This window comes from Elaeis guineensis, chromosome 8 (assembly GCF_000442705.2).
Source record: "Elaeis guineensis isolate ETL-2024a chromosome 8, EG11, whole genome shotgun sequence".
Lineage (NCBI taxonomy): Eukaryota > Viridiplantae > Streptophyta > Magnoliopsida > Arecales > Arecaceae > Elaeis > Elaeis guineensis.
In genome coordinates, this window is record NC_026000.2 from 134,146,637 (window position 1) to 134,168,119 (window position 21,483).

The 21,483-nt window shown below is 38.6% G+C and overlaps 2 protein-coding genes across 4 annotated transcripts in view; one reads left to right on the forward strand and one right to left on the reverse strand.

Annotated features, from left to right (window-relative positions):
• Positions 1–3,898, forward strand: part of LOC105049533 (small RNA degrading nuclease 1) — a 13,826-nt gene extending 9,928 nt beyond the window's left edge. The window contains exons 12-16 of one of the 3 annotated variants that reach the window (XM_073261485.1): positions 1,246–1,842; positions 1,962–2,307; positions 2,420–2,593; positions 2,697–2,785; positions 2,886–3,898. In XM_073261485.1, the coding sequence (XP_073117586.1) occupies positions 1,246–1,575 (330 nt within the window). In that variant the 3' untranslated portion in view covers positions 1,576–1,842; positions 1,962–2,307; positions 2,420–2,593; positions 2,697–2,785; positions 2,886–3,898. 3 annotated transcript variants of the gene reach the window in all.
• Positions 1,649–3,189, reverse strand: LOC105049534 (uncharacterized). Its single transcript, XM_010929205.4, has 7 exons — positions 3,055–3,189; positions 2,878–2,982; positions 2,679–2,805; positions 2,517–2,588; positions 2,370–2,424; positions 1,948–2,281; positions 1,649–1,850 (listed from the first exon to the last, which is right to left on the reverse strand). Exons 1-7 carry the CDS (start codon positions 3,173–3,175, stop codon positions 1,813–1,815), a joined length of 852 nt encoding a protein of 283 aa, XP_010927507.2. The 5' UTR covers positions 3,176–3,189; the 3' UTR covers positions 1,649–1,812.
• Positions 3,899–21,483: the final 17,585 nt, after the last annotated feature.

The following is a 21,483-nucleotide window of genomic DNA, read 5'->3' on the forward strand; positions in this document are numbered from 1 at the left end:
AGTGGTTGGAGGTGCTATGGATTCCCTTATCTTTTTTTGGGACTTGTCAATATGCACATGTAAGATGGGCATAAAGCCAATCACAAGTTTGATTCTTGTGTTCTAAAAAGATCAAGTATGTAACTTATAATATTTTTAGACAATTGAAAATGAACATTTTTGATCTATCCAGCATGCTAGAATTAATTCTCAAAATGAACTGATCAATAGAACTGCTTTCGCTTGCTTGATAGAGATTAACCAGGTTCCAGGCTAAATTTAAGCTGTAATTGTGATTTTATTCTTGTTGTTGTAAGCCAAAGTTGTGATTACACTCTTTTTGTACTATTGCATCTGTTAATATGAAGGCTTGATCAGTTGATTAATGGTAGACATGTTAAAATTTATTATCTAAGGGAAAATCTAAGTCTAATTAATTAGCATTGCCCCCATTCTACCTTCCACTCAAGGTTGATTTTATTTGGATGGCCACATTGACCTCATCTAACTCTAGGTGATGCTCTTTTATTATTTTTATCATTCATTTCTTTTCAGAATCCTGTTTAAAGAGGAGGGTCTGTTGACAGAGGCTTATGAGGGACAGCACCAATTTTGCAGGCTATTTGCATCGGTTTTGGTGATACTAGAGCTATAATGGGAATAGGGGTATTATGAAATAGGCATGACAGGTTAGTGTAGGCAGTTCTTCAATTTAGCTACAATGGGTTAAATGTTGTGGTTAGAGAGGATTTAAACTGAGTCTAGATGCCAATTAATATGTAAGGATGATCCAAGCGCATTGATGTTAATTTGGGAACAGAGTCATGTGAATAGTGTTTCTTGTAATTTGGGATAGTTGAGGAGATTTCACTGAAAACACAGTGGTTAAATGAGTTGTAATATATCTCATAGCCAAAAATGTGTCTGGATAGAAATTATTCATGCTGTTTTATGGTAGTACGGCAAGCTACAGAAAATTATCTTTCTACTGGATTCCATTATCTGAACTAGGGATTTAGAGATATGGGCAACCTCCCATAATACCTCAAACTTTAGCTGATATGATTCTCTCAACAACTTCTGTTCTTGGTGGGAGATACCACCATGTGATTGGACATTGAGCAGGCCCTCACACTAATCTCTATCTCTCTCTCTCTCTCTCAACAATAATTATGATGCTACAACAAAGAAACTTCTAGAAGCCATTCATGAGAACCATGATTTTGCTAAAATACTAAAAATCTTTTTCCTTTCTTCTACATCCAGGACCGCAGTGGTCGACCTCAGAAGCACATCTTCTTACAAACTAGCTCTGGCAAAACCATCAGCTTGTATGTTCGAAGGATGACAGCTGCTGCTCCACTCAATGGACATGATCTATCAAATAAGAGGCGGGCACCAGATGAGAATGGTGACCCAAGAAGGCAGCACTCAGAAGATGAGACCAAGGATTCAAAAAGGCAACGGACATGTTTACATCACTGTGAGCATGTTAAAGAGATTGAGAAATTGAAAGAGGAGCTCTGTCAGAGAGAGGATGAAATATTCGAGTTGCAAAAGATTATCGCTGCCCTTGCTAGGAAAGATGGATTGTGATATAAAAAAAAATGTCATCACACATACATTTCGAGAAACTGGTTGTAACATCATTTCCATTTTGATAGCAGTAATCCTGTACTAATTGGCTTCCCATTTATATCGGCAAACAAGCATTTTTGAAAACAAAGTAGAAAAAGACAATCGCAAATCTTTCATAAACTACTTCCTATCAAGCATTGTACAAGTTGAACTAGCAACACTGAACTCTCAGCCGCAACTGCATTCCTTCTCTCATCAATATGGTGGTGGTGGATAGACCCCTCGGTAAGGTGCTGCATACAAAAAATTTCACACAATTGTTATTATGCACATGTTTTCTTTCAATGATGTCGAAACAGGGGAGTGGTGTTTATTTATTTATTTATTTACCTGGTGGATAACAGAGTTGGGCTTGTGGTGGAGGGGGGTAAATGGCTGGTGGGTATGTTTCAGTGGGTGGATATGCTGCAGTTCGATATGCTGGTGGCATTGGAGGAGGGTATGCTGCTGGCTGATAAGGAGCAGGATTAGCAGGTGGCAGACATGGTGGGGGTGGATATGCTGCTGGGTAAGGAGTTGCTGCAGGGTAAGCGCCTGTCGGAGGGTAAGAAGGAGCAGCCATTGATTGCAGGGGTGCATAAGGAGGAGCATACTGAGTTGCTGGATTGTACACAGGAGCAGTCAGTGCATAGCCCATCATTGGAGCTTCAGCCTTGGAAGGTTTCTGCCAATAAGAAATTATGGCTTCAGGTTTGTTGTCTGCATGCATTGACTGATCATGAAATTATAGTTCGAGTAGAGATAGGAATTACTTGTGCTTTGCCTGCATTTGCATAATGCATGATGAGTTTTACCTCGCCAGCGTACCTGTGGAGGAGAGATTGCAGCGAGGGGAATCAGTCATGCATCAAGAGAAGAATTGGGATGATAGCTAGATTTGAGAGGCTTGGAGGTCTTACTTTCCAGATTTAGATTGGAGTGACCAAGAAGAGTCATCATAGCCTTGAGAGAGGACCCTCTGCAGCTGGACCCTGAGGTTAGAACATTGAAACATTGAATTAGGTTTTGATTCTGTTTTCCTTTTAAAAGAAAGTTCAGTAGAAAAGTGAATATTTATTTACCTGCCACTGCCGATGAAGTCGTCGTAGGTGATGGTGTTGCTGTTCCAGACACCGACGCTGATCTCGCGGAGGCCTTCGATGAGGGGAATCATAGTCTTTTCCTGAAAGCAAGGGTTCCTGCCTCCATCTGCATACATTGTTGTTCAATCTCAAACAAATCTCCCAAAGAAATCACCAACACACAATTGATCCTAAGTACCTGTGCAGGTCCTGGTGCGGAACTTCGTCGTGGCGTATTCAAGGCAGACGAAGGGATCCTGCCGCGATATCCACTCTGTGTCTTTCAGTTTGCTGCAGCTAACCACTGATCAAAAAGATTGCAGAGTTAGAAAGAATTATGATTCCTTTCAGTCTGAAAGAATCATCAGCAACTCACCTGTGACCTCAAGAAGCTGGCCTTGGATTGACATGGATGTAAAGGGAAGGAGATGACAAGGATTGGTACTTGGTGGTGGTGGGAAGGGATGAGTGGAATAAGGGGTTGTGACTTCAGCCATCCAGTCGTAAGGTTTCTTCCTTGTCTTTTAGAAGAGGGACTGAGAGGTGGAAGATTTTATAAAGAGTCTCAGAAAAAACTCGGTCCTCCACAGTCTCTTGATCATTAAGCATCTAATTAATATATTCTATACCCACTAGAAACCGCGTTTGGGCAACACGGTTCGAAGAGTCGATGCGGGGATTCCAAGCTATTTAGTGGGCACTACGTGCACAACTTCTCTTTTTTTTACCTTACTTAACCTGAACATGTTCAGAATCCCAATGGTTCGATTGTTCCACGTCGAATAAAACGGTCGGTGGATGTAGCTTTCACGAACTAGATTTCTGAAACCCACGTATCGTGTAGTTGTAGCTCTTGCTGGGTAAAGGAGTGCAGGTTGGCTGGTGAGAGCACAAGAGAACTTCCATGCGGATGCCCACCAACTTTCTTAGTTCTTTCCGGGAGAGAGCAAGGCCTTGCATTTCAAGTCTCTTCGATGCCCCATTTTAAGGTGGGTAGGACAGAATCTATGGCCGTGGAAACTCTTATTGTCACTGCCAAATAAGCCATAGACTTTTCAAGATAAAGGTGTCCAAATATGAGCAGTATCTCCAGTTGAGAGAGATAACCTTGTTGCTTCTGATAAATAAGGACATCATATGTTCATTGTTGCTTTCCCAAACCCTCTTCATGCTATTGTATAAGTCCACAAGTTCAAGTCCATAAGCGATTTGATGTGCCAGCACTTGGTTTTGTATGGCTGACCTGAGGAAAAAGGCGGCTGGCTCTGGCATCCAAGGCAACCCTCATGTTGATCCGACACGCTGGCATATAATTTGGCTGTTTATAATAATTCAAACTTATTTAGTTGGGAACCATTCAGTTACTGATCGTCTTATGGCACTTTATAATGGGGGATATATACAATAAAATACAACAAAATCTAGCCTGTTTGACTTCACTCATCCGGTTAGTAGGAACCCTATCCTTGATAGAAACTTCGACTTCACCTCTTGTTAAGTATTTCTTAATTTTTGGATTATGCTTACATGGACTTATGCTCAAATGAATCCATACATTCATTTCTTCTATTAATTATAGGATGTCTTGGTAGTAAAGAGAGATGACACGGTTTTCGTACACTGCATTGCTGGTTGAGATTTTTGTTGCAGGAGGCATTGACTGAGTGGCTGCTGGCTCATGATTGAGTTATCTGCAATCTTTTATACGGAAATTTTTTGGTCACTGGATATGATTTTAAAAATGAAAGAATCGATAATTGAGCACACTCAATCATATGATACACAAACATAATAAAAATATAAATTATTTTATAAAAAAATAATTTAAATAAATATAGAATGTAAAATAAAAAAATAATCAATAATAAATAAGAGAAAAAAAATATATCAGATATAATGTGATTCGACTTAATTGTTGGTTTACGTCCATGAACAAATCTCCTCGACGTTCTTCTATTAAATTTACTGCATAAAAGTACAAAATTGATAGAAGCACAAGAAATCACTTAGATTCTCTTATACAAGAAAAAAGCACATTCTTTTTTCTCAAAAGGAGTCTCATGCCTCTCTATACCTCACTGTAAAAGCATCTCGGTGCTCTTTGTTTTCTGCTCTCAGTGTACTACTAACCTCTACCGAAGCTTCCTTTAAATAGAGCTTTGAATCAGGCCAAATTGCATCAAAACAGACTCTGTTTCTTTATTGTATTGAAACTTCGAAGCCTGCTGTCAGATCTCCATCGAACGGGCAAAACGAGCGCCAAAAACACTTGAAACAGCCCTGAAACTAGTCTCATTCGCCATCAACCATTGGATCTTCATTGGAAGGAAGATAAGCCGTCCGGTCATGCAACGGTCCACCATGGACCGGAGAAATGATAGAAAAATGGACGCTTGATCCACACGCCCTCCTATGAACCGTGACAATGCGATGAGCCATGGTACGCCGCGCCTGCACGTCCCTAGGCCGGCCTGTGCACGTCCGTGCGCGCCCACGTTGGGCTGCGCTCGTGCGTTGGTCTGGGCCAGGCCTGGCTTGCTGGTGCTATGTCCTGGGCTGGCTTGCTGTTGGGCTGCTACATGGGCTTCAAACCTCAATAATTCTCCCACTTGAAGACATGTGCCGAACTCCAAAGAACATCATCCCTGGAGGCCTTGCTAATCTCTCACTCCTCACATAGCTTCAAGATCGAGAGAAGCTTTGCTCCAATTAAACTTCTCTCGAGTCACCGGCTTCGTCAACACATCCATTGGGTTTGCATTAGTATGAATCTTCAACAACGAGACTAGATCATCATCCATCACATCTCTTACAAAGTGATAGCGAATGTCAATGTGTTTCGTCCGAGAGTGAAATGTCAGATTTTTCGCTAAGTGCAATATGCTTTGACTATCATAATTCACCCTCATTACATCCTGCTTTATCTTGAAGTCTTTAAGAAGCCTCTTAAGCCAGATAGCTTTTTTACATGTGTATACCACTGCAATATATTCTGCTTTTGTCGTTGATAGTGCCATCACTAATTGAAGCTTAGATTCCCAGCTAATAACACTGCCGCCATGGAGAGCACATAGCCTGTGGTAGATCTCCTCTTATCTTGATATCCTGCAAAATCAGAATCCACATACCAAATACACTCTAAACCCGCTGAACCATAATAAAGTGAAGAATTAGTCGTCCCCCTCAGATACTGGAGGATCCACTTTACTGCTTTCTAATGGTCGCTATCTGGATTCGCCATATACCAGCTCAACTCCCACTGCTTATGCAATATCTGGTCCTGTGCATACCATGACAAATATAAGACTCCCTATTGCTGATGAATATGGTAATCGGCCATGTCAGTCTTTTTCACTTCCATACTAGGTGATTATTCGACCGACAGTTTTAATTGAATAGAAAATGGGATAGATTCCAACTTCACATTCTGCATATTAAAGCACTGCAGAATCTTCTCTACATATCCTTTTTGTAAAAGCCAGACCTTCCTATCCTTCCTCTCCGTAGCATCTTCTCCTGAGTATTTGATTCACGGCTCCTAATTCCATCTCGAACTCCCCAGCCAACTGAGTTTTAGATCTGATATTCAACTCTTGCTATTTTTGCGACCATCATTTCGTCAAATATAACAACAAGATACAGAAGCTCCTATTATCATAACTGCAAAAATATATACAATGATTTGCCTCTAGTCGATCAAATCTCAAACTTACAATAAAAAAATCAAATCGCTTGTACCAACACCTTGGTATCTGTTTGAGACCGTACAATAATTTATTCAGCTGACAAACCAACTCCTTGCCTTTTTCGACAAAGTCTTTAGGTTGCGTCATATAGATCTCCTGCTTCAAATCATCATATAAGAAAATCATCTTTACATCCATCTGCTCGAGCTCCAAATTCATGACTATCACGATCATCAAAACAACCGAATAATAGTGAGACAAACCACCGATGAGAAGATCTCATCAAAGTCAATTTCTGACTTTTGAGCATAACTTTTTATCACCAAATATGCTTTGAACCTCTCCACATTTTTGTCTGTATCTTTCTTCACTTTATAGACCCATCAATATCCGATCGGACTCTTCCTATCTGATAGAACTATAAGCTCTCAATTTTTGTTCTTCTGAAGTAATTCTATCTCCTTTTCTATAGCATAATGCCACTTTCCTACATTAGTAGACCCACAAGCCTCCCTATATGAAGTCGGCTCGTCCTCCTTGCCAAAGCAACATAAGCACAAACATGGTTAGCAAAAGTAATAAAAAAAGTGATATAGTCATCATACATGATAGGAGATCTAATGATCCTTCTAGGCTGCTCGGACTTCGTTGGCAGTTCTTTCGGTGAGATAGCATCTTTAGGTGATTGTGGAGACTTTGCACCCGATTCATCATCACTATCTTGTCATTTACTTGTGCTTGCTTGCTTGCACCTCATCGCCTACATCAAAGAACTCGATAGAAGTAATGGCTTCATCATCTTGCTTTTTCTTGATGCCTTGAAAAGATTCTTCATTGGAAACAACACCTCGGCTACCAATGATCTTGTGGGTAGTAGGATCCCATAATCGATATCGCTTTACTCCTTTAGCATAGTCAAGAAAGATGCACCTCCGAGAGTTCTTGTCCAACTTTGTCTTCTTCTCTTTTGGGATCCACACATATGCATCACATCCAAAGACACGAAGATGGGAATAATTTACTGGCTTGCCGCTCCATAGTTTTTCTGAAATTTTCAATCCAAGTGATTTTGTCGGTGCTTGATTGATCAAGTAACAAGCCGTACTCACAGCCTCTACCCAAAATCTCTAGTCAAGTTTTGCAGTACTCAACATACTACGGATCCTATCCATGAATGTTCTATTAAACTTCTCTGCCACACCATTTTGCTGTGGTGTCCTGGAATCATGAGTAATCATCGAATTCATGCTCGCATAAAACTCCTCAAACTCCTTGGAGCAATATTTCCTTCTATTATCCGAACGTAAGTATTTAATTTTCGAACCCTTTTCATTTTTCATCAGAGCCTTGAATTTCTTGAAGATCTTAAAAACATCGGATTTTTACTTTAATATGTATATCCAAGTCTTTCGAGAATAGTCATTGATAAAGGAGATGAAGTAGGAACACCTGCCCAATGACCTATCGGGCGACTCCCAAAGAAATTTTTACTTTGCTGCTATGATAAAGAGAAAGAGATCCTTCTTTATTTATTATAGATTAATCTTCACAAAATTTCATTGTCGCTGACTTGTACCCGAAAGAAGCTCCTTATTTGATAATAATTGTAGCCTGTGCTCGTTTATATATCTTAAACATTGATGTCAAATCATCGGAGATACCATCTTTGCACTTGCTATTGCCACCTCTCTCATCTGAGTCTCGCCCATCAATTTATAAAGATCACCTATTTGCACTTTCTTTATCACCACCAAACATCCTTTGGATATTTTTAATTGATTTTTCTCTCTAACAAATTTTAAGCCTTGCTTACAAAATTTTCTAAGTAATAGTAGACTTTTGTGAAGTACAGGAATATACCGTACATTAGAAATCATTCGAATATATACCATCAAATATCTTGATCCGAAAATCTCCCACTCCAGTTATAGGACAAGTGGTATTGTTATCTAAATAGATAACTCCACCATCTCATTTTTTGTATGTATGAAATCACTCCCTAAAAGGAGTCATGTAAAAAGATGCCCCTGGATCTAAAATCTAATGATGTGCAAGCTCGGATCTCTCTAATATCCTCAATGCATCTCCGTTATTCAAAGTAGCCGAACCAGTTTTACTTTCTGCTACATCGTCTTGGAAGTTTTTCGATTCAAATTTTGTATCAACTCCTCTAGTCTGGCAATCTTTCTTTACATGCTCTGATTTTTCATAATTCCAGCATTTTATCTTCTTTTTACCCATGGATTTAGATCTTGTCTTCTCTCGATCACTATGTTTCCTTTCTAAAGATCTTTCCTGTGCTACCATGGCCTCTCCTAAAGAGCTTTCTTGGTTAGATTTTCGCTTCATCTCTTCTGTAAGCAATAATGCAACAACTGACTCCATTTTGAGGGTTTAACGTGATTCAAGTTCATAATGAGATTATCCCAAGACTCCGATATAGAACAAAGTATAATGCTGGTCTTCTCTTCATCTTCAATTCTGACATCCAGGGTCACAAGCTTGCTCACAATGAAATTGAATACACTCAAGTGCTCTTGAACTGATGCCCATCTTTTATCTTTAGATTGTATAATTGTCACCTCAAATAATTTTATTCATCAAAGATTTCTCTTCATAGAGGTTCTTCAATTTTTTTCAAACCTCTTTTGCAGTAGTCTCTATCTTGATATTAAACAATACCAAATCATCCAATGCCAAATAGAGGTTCGTCATTGTCAGCTTATCTTTCTCCTTATATTGTCCATCCGTCATCTCTTATAGTTAGTATTTTTGTTCTTGCAGAGCAACTTCACAATCATCTTTGATCAATATCACCTGCATCTTCATCTTTCAAAATGCAAAGTTTGATCCATCAAATCTTAGTATCTCATATTTCGTTGTCGTCACTTTATCGTCATTGTTTCAAATCAAACTAACTATAAAAAATCTTTTTGCTCTGATATCAAACTAAAAGGATTGGTTGAGAGGTAACCGAGCACACCTCAACCCACACAGCACACAAGCACAGTGAAAATACATATCGTCTTGTAGAGAAAAGATAACTTGGACAAACATAGAATGCAAAATAAAAGGAAGATAATCAAGCAATAAAATAAGAGAAAAAAAAAGACATCAGATATAATGTGGTTTGACCTAATTATTGCCTACGTCCATGGACAAGATCTCCTCGATGTTCTTCTATTAAATTTCATGACATAAGAAGTATAAAATTGATAGAAGTATAAGAAATCATTCAGACTCTTTTATACAAGAAAAAAGCACGCTCTTTTCTCTCAAAAGGAGTCTCACGCCTCTCTATACCTCATTGTAAAAGTATCTCAATGCTTTCTATTTTCTGCTCTCAGTGTACTATTGAACCCTACAGTGGTCTCCTTTAAATAGAACTTGAAATCATGCCAAATTGCATCAAAATAGAACTCTGTTTCATTGTTATATTGAAACCTTGAAGCCTACCATCAGATCTCTATCGAATGGGCGAAAACGAGCATCAAAAACACCTGAAATACCCTAAAATCAGTCGAATTCCCACAATCGTTGAATCTTCACCGGGAGGAAGATAAGTCGTCTGATCGCGGCATTGGTCCACCATGGACCACGAGAAATGATAGAAAAATGGGGCTCGGTCCATGCACCCTCCTGTGAACTGCAATAACACGATGAGCCGTGGTACGCTGTGCCTGTGCATCCGCTGGATTGGCCCATGCGCATCCGCATGCGCCTGCATTGGGCTACACTCTCACATTGGTCTGGGCCAGGCCTATCCTACTGCTGCTGTGTCCTGGGCCGGCTTGCTACTGAGCTGCCACATGGGCTTTAAACCTCAACAAACACGTCATGATAATGCTAACTACATAATTTGAAAAATCTTCAGCATGCAGTTGCCAATTAATAAACCGGTTGCCATTACAAAAAATATTAAGATGGTGTTTGGTAAGAACATAAGACCTAGAATAAGAACTTATGCCAGAGAACACCATTCAGAAAATGGCATATATGTGAAATAGGCTATGCCTAGTCAAACTTTCTTGTGCCCATTTTTTTGTATGTATACTATTCCATGTCCATTTTGGAATAGCCTATGTTCACTCTTTGTACCCATTTCATCATTTTAGATTTATCCTAAATATAATTTTGTATTATCAACTATATTTGTTACAGTACTATAAAATTATATCATAAAATTATATTATCATACAATATTTTTTTAATATTATGGTAAAATATGTACATTTAGTAATTAATATAATACTATTATATTATATTAATATTTTATTATATAAAATATTATATTAACTATAATATTTTATATTTACTACAATGCAATATTGTATAAAAGATCGAAAATCACATGGCTAAAAAAAGGTGATAGTAACACTTCCTTTTTCCATAAAATTTTCTGGAATAGGAAGAGAAGGAACCAAATTGTATCCCCGCTAGATGATGGGGTTGAGCTCCAAGATCAACATAAAATCTCATCCAAGCTCTACGGGTTCTTTAAGAATCTCTTTGTTTATGCTACTATGCCTTCAATTAAGATCAATTGGCATCTTATCTATGGTGATCCAACTGTGGAGTTGGGGGATCTGATCAAAGAATTCACAATGAAGTAGAGAAAGCAGCATTCTACTTTAGTAGTCTGAAAGCACCGGAACCGATGGATTTTCTTTTGCTTTCTTTAAAAATTTTGAAGCTCCATTGGTGATGATATAATGATTCTCCTGAATAAATTTGTTGAAGCAACGCGCACAGGATAGGATCGATCTAGGCTTGTGATCTAATATCTAATTTCTTTGAGACAATTCACCAAACACATTGCAGGCATAAATAAACAAAGACAAAGAACCAAGATTTACGTGGTTCGGCACAAGAGGCCTACATCCACGGAGAGGAGGAGCAATCCACTATAAATCCATCCCGAAAAATAGGTACAATATGAGGTATAAAATATCTTTATCCGAAACCAACAAGAAGGCAACAAAATATCGAATAGAAGGCAACCAAGATCCAATCGGATCAACCAATCTCAGCCTCGGCAATAGATCAAGATAAAACAATACCTGAGATGAAGATACCTTCCTCAACCCTCGGCAAAAATCAAGATGATACCTCCTTACCAACCGAAGCAGCACAAGGCATCCGTGAAATCGAGAAGGAAGAAGAGAGGTAGACCACCAGTCGAAGACCAACAGAAGAAAACTAGAAAGCAACCAGCACAAGCAGGAGATCGGCCTGAGAGCAAAACCCCGTACAAGAGGCACAGGCGAGAGATCGGTCAGAGAGCAAAACCCGCGCACAAGAGGCACAGGCGAGAGATCGGCCAGAGAGCAAAACCTGCATGGGAAAACAAGTAAGAAATAGGCCCGCGCAAGAAGCCCTAGAAAAACCACCGCCCGCTCTAACCTCTGTCACAAAAGAAAGATGCCCGTGGCCACCTTATAAAGGAAGAAATCCTTCTCAAAATAGAGATTCAGCCGATGTAGAATTCCCAACTGTCATGGGAGACAAATAAAGAAAGAATAATTTGGAGCCAAATATAACAATCCTCCTCCTTGCGATAAATATTGTATCTTTTATATCAGATGTGGAAAAAAAATTTATAACCTCCTCACCACAAGCCCCGCAGGGCATTACCAAATGCTTATTCCAATCAAGTTCAGAAAATTTCTGAACTTAATTGTAGGGATTGGTTTAGTGAACATGTCAGCTCGATTATGGGCAGTGTAAATTTTTTGAAGTCTGACATCACCTTTCTCTACCAGATCTCTGATGAAGTGATACCTGACATCTACATGTTTTGTTCGTTCGTGATACATCTGGTCTCTGGCAAGGTGCAAAGCACTCTGACTGTCACAATGAATGTCTAAACAATCCTGTTTGAGACCCAAATCCTGTACTAACCCTTTTAACCAAATAGCTTCCTTTGCTGCCTCTGTCAATGCCATATATTCTGCTTCAGTGGTAGATAAAGCAACTGTAGACTGCAAAGTAGCCTTCCAACTGACTGCACATCCAGAAAGAGTAAACACATATCCAGTCAAAGATCTTCTCCTATCCAAGTCACAAGCATAATATGAATCACAAAATCCTGTAACTATGCAATTACTCTGTGTAGAGAATATCAATTCCAATTTAGAAGTGCCTTTCAGATATCTAAGTATCCATTTCACAGCTGACCAGTGAGCCTTTCCAAGCTTATCCATATATCTATTTACTACGCTTACTGCCTGTGAAATATCAGGTCGAGTGCAGACCATCGCGTACATGATACTGCAAACTGCGCTCGCATATGGCACTCTAGACATATATCTCTCCTCATCCTCATTCTGAGGAGAGTCTCTGGCAGAAAGTCTAAAATGACTGGCAAAGGGGTAGTGACAGGCTTGACTGTAGATATACCAAATCTGTCCAAGATTTTTTCAATATAACTATGCTGAGTAAGAAAAAATCTACCTGACTGCCTGTCACGAATAATCTCCATCCCAAGTATCTTCTTTGCCGGTCCAAGATCCTTCATATCAAATGCAGTACTGAGCTCGGCTTTCAGTTTCTGGATGATTGACATGTCTTTGGCTGCAATTAGCATATCATCCACATATAATAACAAATAACAAAAGGACCCATCTGAAAGCTGCTGGTGATACACACAACTGTCATATGGAGATCTACTGTATCCATGGTCGACCATAAATCTGTCAAATTTGCGGTACCACTGTCTTGGAGACTGCTTGAGACCATACAATGATCTCTTGAGTAAGCATACATGATCTTCTTTATTTGAAACCTTAAAACCAGGTGATTGTTGCATATAGATCTGTTCCTCTAAATCACCGTGAAGAAAGGCTGTCTTAACATCTAGTTGTTCCAGCTCCAGATTTTGAGAAACAACAAAAGCAAGTAACACACGGATAGATGAGTATTTGACTACAGGAGAAAATACCTTCTTGTAATCAATACCCTCCCGTTGACTGTATCCCTTTGCTACCAACCTGGCCTTATATCTAAAATCTTGAGGAGTGGCTCCTTCTTTCCTTTTGAAGATCCATTTGCAGCCAATTGCCTTTTCACCTTTTGGTAATTTGACTAACTCCCAAGTCTGATTCTTTTCTAGAGACTGAAGTTCTTCAACCATAGCCATGGTCCATTTATCAGCTCGTGAACTACTAATGGCCTCCTGAAATGTGGTCGGCTCATCACCAATGGTGTCTGCAACACTCAGAGCATAATAGACTAACTCAGCACAAGCAGAATCCTCAAAACCATACCTTTGAGGTGCTCTGATCTGATACTTAGGTCTGCGAGTGGCAATACTCTCAATCTGATCCTGATCTTGTAATGTCACCTCCTCCTGAGTCTGAATCTGTGCATCTATCTGTTGTTGTTGTGATTTAACAGTCTGATCAATATCTACAACATTCCTATCCTGCTGACCCCGATCCTGATCACTTTGAGAAGAATTAGGCTGTAGCTGCCTTGAAGCAGTGGCTGTTTCATGAAATGTCACATCCCTGCTGACTAGAAATCCTTGAGATCCTGGTTCTATGCACCATAATCTATAGCCCTTTACCCCATATGCATATTCAATAAATATGCACTTTTTAGCCCGGGGGTTCAACTTTCCATCTTTTACATATGCATAAGCTGGGCACCCAAAGATTCTGAGTATTGAATAGTCTGCAGGTCTTCCTGTCCACATCTCTTCCGGAGTCTTCATGCTTAATGCTGATGCTGGAGATCGGTTTATAATATAGCAGGCTGTGTGTGCGGCCTCTGCCCAAAAATCTCTACTTAGTCAAGAACTAGATAGCATAGATCTGACTCTCTCTAGTAGTGTCCGGTTCATGCATTCTGCCACGCCATTCTGTTGAGGTGTACTCACTGTTGTTCTATGTCTAATAATACCTTCTGACTTGCAAAAGTCATCAAATTCTGTAGAACAAAATTCTAAACCATTATCAGTCCGAAAAGTTTTCACCTTCCTTTCAGTTTGCCTCTCGACCATAGACTTCCACCATTTGAATGTTTCAAATACATCACTCTTATTTTTAATGGTGTATATCCAGACTTTTCGGAAGTAATCATCAATAAAAGTAAGTATATATCTTGATCCACCCTTGGATATTATTGGGGCAGATTCCCATAGGTCAGAATGAATATAGTCTAATATACCAGTTGTCCTATGCACGCCTGTAGTGAAGCTGACTCTGTGTTGTTTTCCAAATATGTAGTGCTCACAGAATCCAAGTGCACCAATCTTGTGACCTCTCAGTAGACTACATCTGCTCAGCTCCTGTAGACCTCTGTCTGAAATGTGTCCTAGTCTCTGGTGCCATAAATGTGTCAACTGCTCAAGAGAAGATTGTACTGCTGATGCCTGACCAACAACTGTACTGCCATCCAGGTAGTAAAGGGTGCCACTTAATTTACCTTTCAATAAAGTTAATACCCCTTTGTTGATAGTTATAGATCCTCTACCCCATCTGCCCTTATATCCTGCTCTGTCAAAGGCATGTATTGAGAGAAGGTTCTTTTTTAATTTAAGAACATATCTGACATCATCCAATATCACCATGGTATTTGAATTTGATTTAATTTGAATTGTTTCAATACCTTCTATATTACAGATGCCATCATCTCCAAGAAGAACAGTACCACCTTCACAAGATCTAAAGGAAAAGAACCATTCCTTGTGAGGTATCATGTGGAAGGATGCTCCAGAGTCCACTATCCAAGTGTCAGCATGACTAACACTGCATGCAGCTGTGAATACTGCATCATCTGATATACTGCTATGACTTCCTGAAGAAACTGCAATTGATGCTGTATTAGAGATTGTTCCTTTATCCTTTTGTTCCTTTTCCCTTTTAGATTGTAGAAGTCTACACTCAGATTTTTAGTGACCTGGCTTTTTGCAATAGTGACAAATACCTGATCTTTTGGGCCTAAACTTTGATCTGTTTTTGGACTTACTCCTACCTTGTCCATCCTTTTTCTGTTCATCTCTACCTCTAACAGTAAGACCTTGAGCTGGAGTCTGAGCCTGACGCCGAAGCTGTACTTTTAATCTAAGTTCATTGGATAACAAAGTAGCTTCTACTTCTTCAAGACTTATTGTTTCTTTTTCATAAAGCATGGTAGTGGTAATATGCTCAAAGGACTTGGACAAAGAATAAATAAGAATCAAAGCCTTATCTTCTTCATCTACATCGACACCAACATTTACTAGATCAAGCAGGAGCTTATTATACTCATCCAAGTGATCTTTAAGTGAAGTTCCTTCTGTCATACGAAATGTGTGTAATTTTTCCCTCAAATATAATCTATTAGTCAGGGATTTTTCCATGTATAAACTGTCTAGTTTTTCTCATACACTTTTGGCTGTATCTAGTTCCACAACATTACGAAGGACTTTATCACTTAAACCTGAAAACAAGGTTCCTAGGGCTCTCTCATTAATCTCTTCTTTAACAGCTTTATTATCTCCCGAAATTGAATCCATACCCTTAAGGGCTTTTGCAACACCTTCTTTAACCAACAAGTATTTCATCCTTACCTTCCATAGTGAAAAATCTCTCGTGCCATCAAAGACGGCCACTTCATGCCTGATGGTGGTAGAGTGAGAGACAGACACCGGATCATTAGCCATTGAGAAACTTGATTTCTTGTCACCAGCCATCCAAGTGCTCTGATACCAATTGTTGAAGCAACGCGCACCGGATAGGATCGATCTAGGCTTGTGATCTAATATCTAATTTCTTTGAGACAATTCACCAAACACATTGCAGGCATAAATAAACAAAGACAAAGAACCAAGATTTACGTGGTTCGGAACAAGAGGCCTACATCCACGGGGAGGAAGAGCAATCCACTATAAATTCGTCCTGAAAAATAGGTACAATATGAGGTATAAAATATCTTTATCCGAAACCAACAAGAAGGCGACAAAATATCGAATAGAAGGCAACCAAGATCCAATCGGATCAACCAATCTCAGCCTCGGCAATAGATCAAGATAAAACAATACCTGAGATGAAGATACCTTCCTCAACCCTCGGCAAAAATCAAGATGATACCTCCTTACCAACCGAAGTAGCACAAGGCATCCGTGAAACCGAGAAGGAAGAAGAGAGGTAGACCACCAGTCGAAGACCAACAGTAAAAAACCAGAAAGCAACCCGCACAAGAGCACAAGCAAGAGATCGGCCTGAGAGCAAAACCCCGTACAAGAGGCACAGGCGAGAGATCGGCCAGAGAGCAAAACCCGCGCACAAGAGGCACAGGCGAGAGATCGGCCAGAGAGCAAAATCTGCACGGGAAAACAAGCAAGAAACAAGCCCGCGCAAGAAGCCCTAGAAAAACCACCGCCCGCTCTAACCTCTGTCACAAAAGAAAGATGCCCGTGGCCACCTTATAAAGGAAGAAATCCTTCTCAAAATAGAGATTCAGCCGATGTAGAATTCCCAACTGTCATGGGAGACAAATAAAGAAAGAATAATTTGGAGCCAAATATAACAAAATTCCACAAAGGATCTCTTGAGCTCTCTAGATTGAATGTTGCCTATATCACCCTCATTTCCAGGAAACAATTTGTCCTCACCGCCCAAGATTTGAGACCTATCAGCCTTCTAAACTACCTCTACAAGATTATAACTAAAGTGCTTGCCGACCGCCGAGCCATTCTATCCCACAGCTTATTGATGTCTCTCAATCTCCATTTATCAAAGGTCATTTTATTGTCAAGAATTTTCTAGATGCTCATAAGATGATTATTCAGTATAGAATATTTAGATAGAAAGGGACTGTTTGCAAATTGAATTTTGAGAAGGCTTTCGATTCTCTGTCTTAGGATTTTCTTTTTGAGGTGCTCCTTGTACGTGGCTTTCTGCTGAGATGGGTGTCTTGGATCCGAAGTCTCCTTTCTTCTGCATAGATGGCTGGCTTTTCTTGTTAATAGCAAGCCCGAAAGCCAAGACCATCTAGAGAGCACGCATCCCAGAGAAAGTCAAATTTTTTTTTTTGTGGCTTGCATTGAAGAATAAGATCATAAACACGAAGGAAGTACTTGCCAAGAAAGGATGGCCTAACAATGTAAGCTGTGTCTTATGTGGGGCGCCAGCTGAAACCATATCCCATCTTTTACTGAGATGTCCTTCACTCTCGGTCCATTTGGTTTGCTCTCAAAGTTCAATTAAAACATTCAGGCTGGCCAGCAACTCTACGGACTTGTGGCTGAGGTGGAGAGTGAGTAAATTTCCAGCATCTCAGAGGCGGGCAGCCAAACAACTAATAGCAGTGCTGTGTTGGGAAGTTTGGAAAGAGAGGAATAGGAGAGTATTTCTTCAGAGACCAAGCTCTATCTTCTCTATCCTTCAGAAAAATTCTGCACCTGTTCTTCAACTGGCAACACCTTTGCATATCCAAAGATAGAGATGATCATCTCAAGCTCTAGAGGTCCCTGACTCCTCTCTCGTCTAGGTTATGCCCCCTTGGATGACTGATATTGAAAATAAAGCGCTCTCTTTGATTGTGGTGGCCCTCTATTTTGTTGTTGTTCTTTTGTTTCATTGTTTCTTTATTGAAGTTGTGGGTGGGAGAGAGAGGAGTGTTGATTGGAGTTGTGCCATTGCTGTAATTCTGTTCCGAGAAGTCTACTGCCAGGTCTTCTCTATTCCTATGAATAGTTGCTTAATAAAAGACTGGTGGCTTCTCTTGCTTCCATTCCCATCAAAACTTATTATGACCTAAAGTCCATTTCTACCGTCGTATGGAGATTCTCTTTAGACACTAAAATATCCTCTGACTAGCTAAAGCTCAAGTTTCCTGCACACAAAAAAGTTTTGAAATAGTTTTTGAAAAAAAAAAAAAAAGTCAAATCATAATGGTAAAATACTGTGATAAAATTGGCCCATCATCCACAATTTTAATAAGGAGTGATCTAAGTAGAAATGTATTTTAGATAATGTTAAGAATAATAAAAATAACCAATAAGGATTGAAGAAATTGGAATGGTGCACTTCGTATACCTCTAATGTCCAAATGTGAAAGAGATACTAATGCGCATTGATTTTTTTTTTTTAGACAATAAAAGAGGAAGAAAAAAGAGAACTAGAGATAAATCTCCAGCTCTACTTTCAACTTAAAGTAGCTTTCCAAATGAGTTTTATATGAAAATACATATCCATTCCAAATATCAGTTAAAAGCAACTATTCATTTTGACTGAAATTACTCTTATATCCTTATATCCTTTAAAATAATACAGTATTACATTATTATAGTGTAGTATTTCTTTATAATAAAATAGTATTACATTATATTAGTATAGTATTTCTTTATAATAATATAGTATTAGTTTATTATATTATATTAGTGTAGTATTTCTTTACAATAAGATAGTATTATATTATATTAGTGTAGTATTCCTTTATAATAATACAATATTACTTTATTGTATTATATTAGCATATTATTTCTTTACAATAAGGTAGTATTATATTATCATAGTATAGTATTTCTTTATTGTAGTATTACTTTGCAACAATGCAGTGTTGTTTTATAATAGTGTAGTATTACTTTATAATAGTGTAGTATTATTTTTATTATAATGCAGTATTGTTTTATAATAGTATAGTATTACTTTATAATAGTATAGTGCTGCTTTATAACTGCAAAGATAATTGGGTCATTTTATCTTATTTGGATAGTTATTTTTAAGTTATATTTCAAATGGGAAGTATTTTTTACTTGAAACTTAAGTGGATAGTTACTTTTAAGTTTAAACTCAATTAGATATTTCTCATTAATTTTTCTGACAGAAAATAATCACCTAACCTTTATTTATTAAATAAAAAAAAGTACATGCTAAAAAAGGATAACAGGAGCAGAGTTACCATAGTTGAGAGAACAGCAAAAACAAAGCTGAATTCAGAAATGTAAAACAACTGAAATTTAGCAGTGTAGGACAAGATAAAAAGACGAAAGAGTAAAGCAAAGAGAAAACCAAAAAGAAAGATTTAATTTCTAAACTGTTAAATGTCTGATCTTTTGTTAGATTTTTTCAAATTCGCTTAAGGAAGAAGGCTTATAAAGCATGGACCAATCTCTGAAGAGGTTGATGGCAGTAACTATTACCGACTTAGCAAATGACCCTTTTTTGAGAAACAACTTAGTATTTTGCTCCTTCTAGCAAGACCATGCTACGGCAGATAAGAGCGTAAGGATGATGCAATAGGATCTTTTATAGGAGTTTTGATGAATCCAATCAAGACATAAGAATCTGAAAGATGAGAGAGGATGTAAAATATGCTGAATAAATTTTTTTTTTTCAAAATTATGGAGAAGAGGATGCAGTTTGAAAAGAGATGATCTAATAATTCAAGTGCCTGAGTATAGATAACACAACCTCTAAGATTTTGATCCAGTTTTTTATTAAGAACTCTACCAGTGTTATGCCTGTTTCTCCAGCATAACCACGTATATAAAATATTAATGTACGGTGACGTATAGAGCTCCCAAAGAGTAAAATCAAAACTGCACTTGACTTCACAAGAGTTAAGGAATTGATATATGGAAGAAGTAGTGAAAGTTCTATTTGATTCGTCATTCCATTCGATGTTGTCCTCTCTTGAGTCAGGGTGAAGGTATTTAACAAAGCTCAAAGTTAGATAAATTCATATCTTAAGTTGGTATTGGAGCTCCTGGGCGATCTCATTTTCCATCTTCCTGAACTCCAGTCAAAGAAGTCAGCCACTATACCATTCTTACTTTGATATCCGAGGAATAAACTAGGGAAGATATTGAAGAGGTACATCACAAACCCAAATGTCTTTCTAAAAATTACATGCTAAGTTTTTTAGAAATTTGTTTTCTCTTCTGCAAATGTACTTTAATCCTATTATTCTGATGAGTGTTTGGCAGGACACAGTTGAATAACTTGGTTAAACGACATGTACACACTCTAGCTATTCTGCTTTTAAATGCAACCTAATTGGGGGAAAAAAAGAAGAAGCTAAGGCTAGTTCAGCTCACATGGTCTTGGAGTGGCATTTACGGTCTCCATCTACATGGAAAAGGGAAACCCAAGAAGAGGCCATGGCCTCGCTATCCTCCCCTACACCATGGAAGGAGGACTGAGCAAATGGGGGAAGAGGGTGTCGTCGCCTATCATCACTCGCTCCCCGAGAAGGGGAGACCCCCAAGGTGGAGAAACCACCATCTTGGTCGTCTTCCTCAGCCCTCCAACCCCACTATAATCCACAAGGGCCCTCACAATTCTTGCACACAGGAAATAATCCAATTCTTCTAAAGCACCAGCATTCATGATAGTTTTCTTCTTCTTCTTCTTCCTCCCTTTTTTTTTTTTTTTCACTGTTGGCATTGATATAGAACACCAATACATCCGCATGAAATAAGTATGCACATGTGGATATTAGAATTAATTAATTAATTATTGAAAATCCTAGTCATATCCTAAGTGGAATATATTGACTCAATCTTATCCCTGAAGGTTGAGAATTTCAGATAACTCCCAACTATAGAGATCATGTGAGAGTAGGATTATAGTATATGCCTCTATAAATAGATGGTGTATGTCAGTCATATATTATAATATAGGTACAACTTAACTATACACAGGTTATTCTTTTTGTTATACTTTCTCTCTTTCTCCAAGGCAACCATCCAAAAAGAGCTTTGGGCATCTAAGGTATGGACATCATAAGAGAACTCTAGTAGCTCTCTTTTTGGATTTGAAGTGCGTTCAACAAAGGCACAAAGTTTGTTCAACGTTAGCATAAGGTTGTGGTTCCTGGAGTGCAAGACAAGAGAGTCGTCAAACAACTCCAAATATAATTACTTCCACTTGTTTCGGAATCAAAAACACTCAAGGTATACATTCTAACCTGAGTACTTATAGTGGTATCAGAGCTTACATGACTTTGTTTGCATCTTTGTCATGGCTCTTCACTTAGGATCACAATAAGTATACTAGAACCCCCAAATCGATCTATATTACATGATATGTTCAGTACTTATTAGAATATATTTTGATTGTTATTTTATTGATCCAACTAGATAGATTTGTTCCTCATATTGTAGTCTACATGCCTGCAAAATCTCATGC

Coding starts and splice junctions, on each gene's coding strand:
- LOC105049534 (XM_010929205.4), bottom strand. CDS start 3,175: ATGGCTGAAGTCACAACCCCTTATTCCACTCATCCCTTCCCACCACCA. Junction 2,983..3,054: donor CCAGCTTCTTGAGGTCACAG/GTGAGTTGCTGA, acceptor CTTTTTGATCAG/TGGTTAGCTGCAGCAAACTG. Junction 1,851..1,947: donor CCAACTCTGTTATCCACCAG/GTAAATAAATAA, acceptor TTTTGTATGCAG/CACCTTACCGAGGGGTCTAT.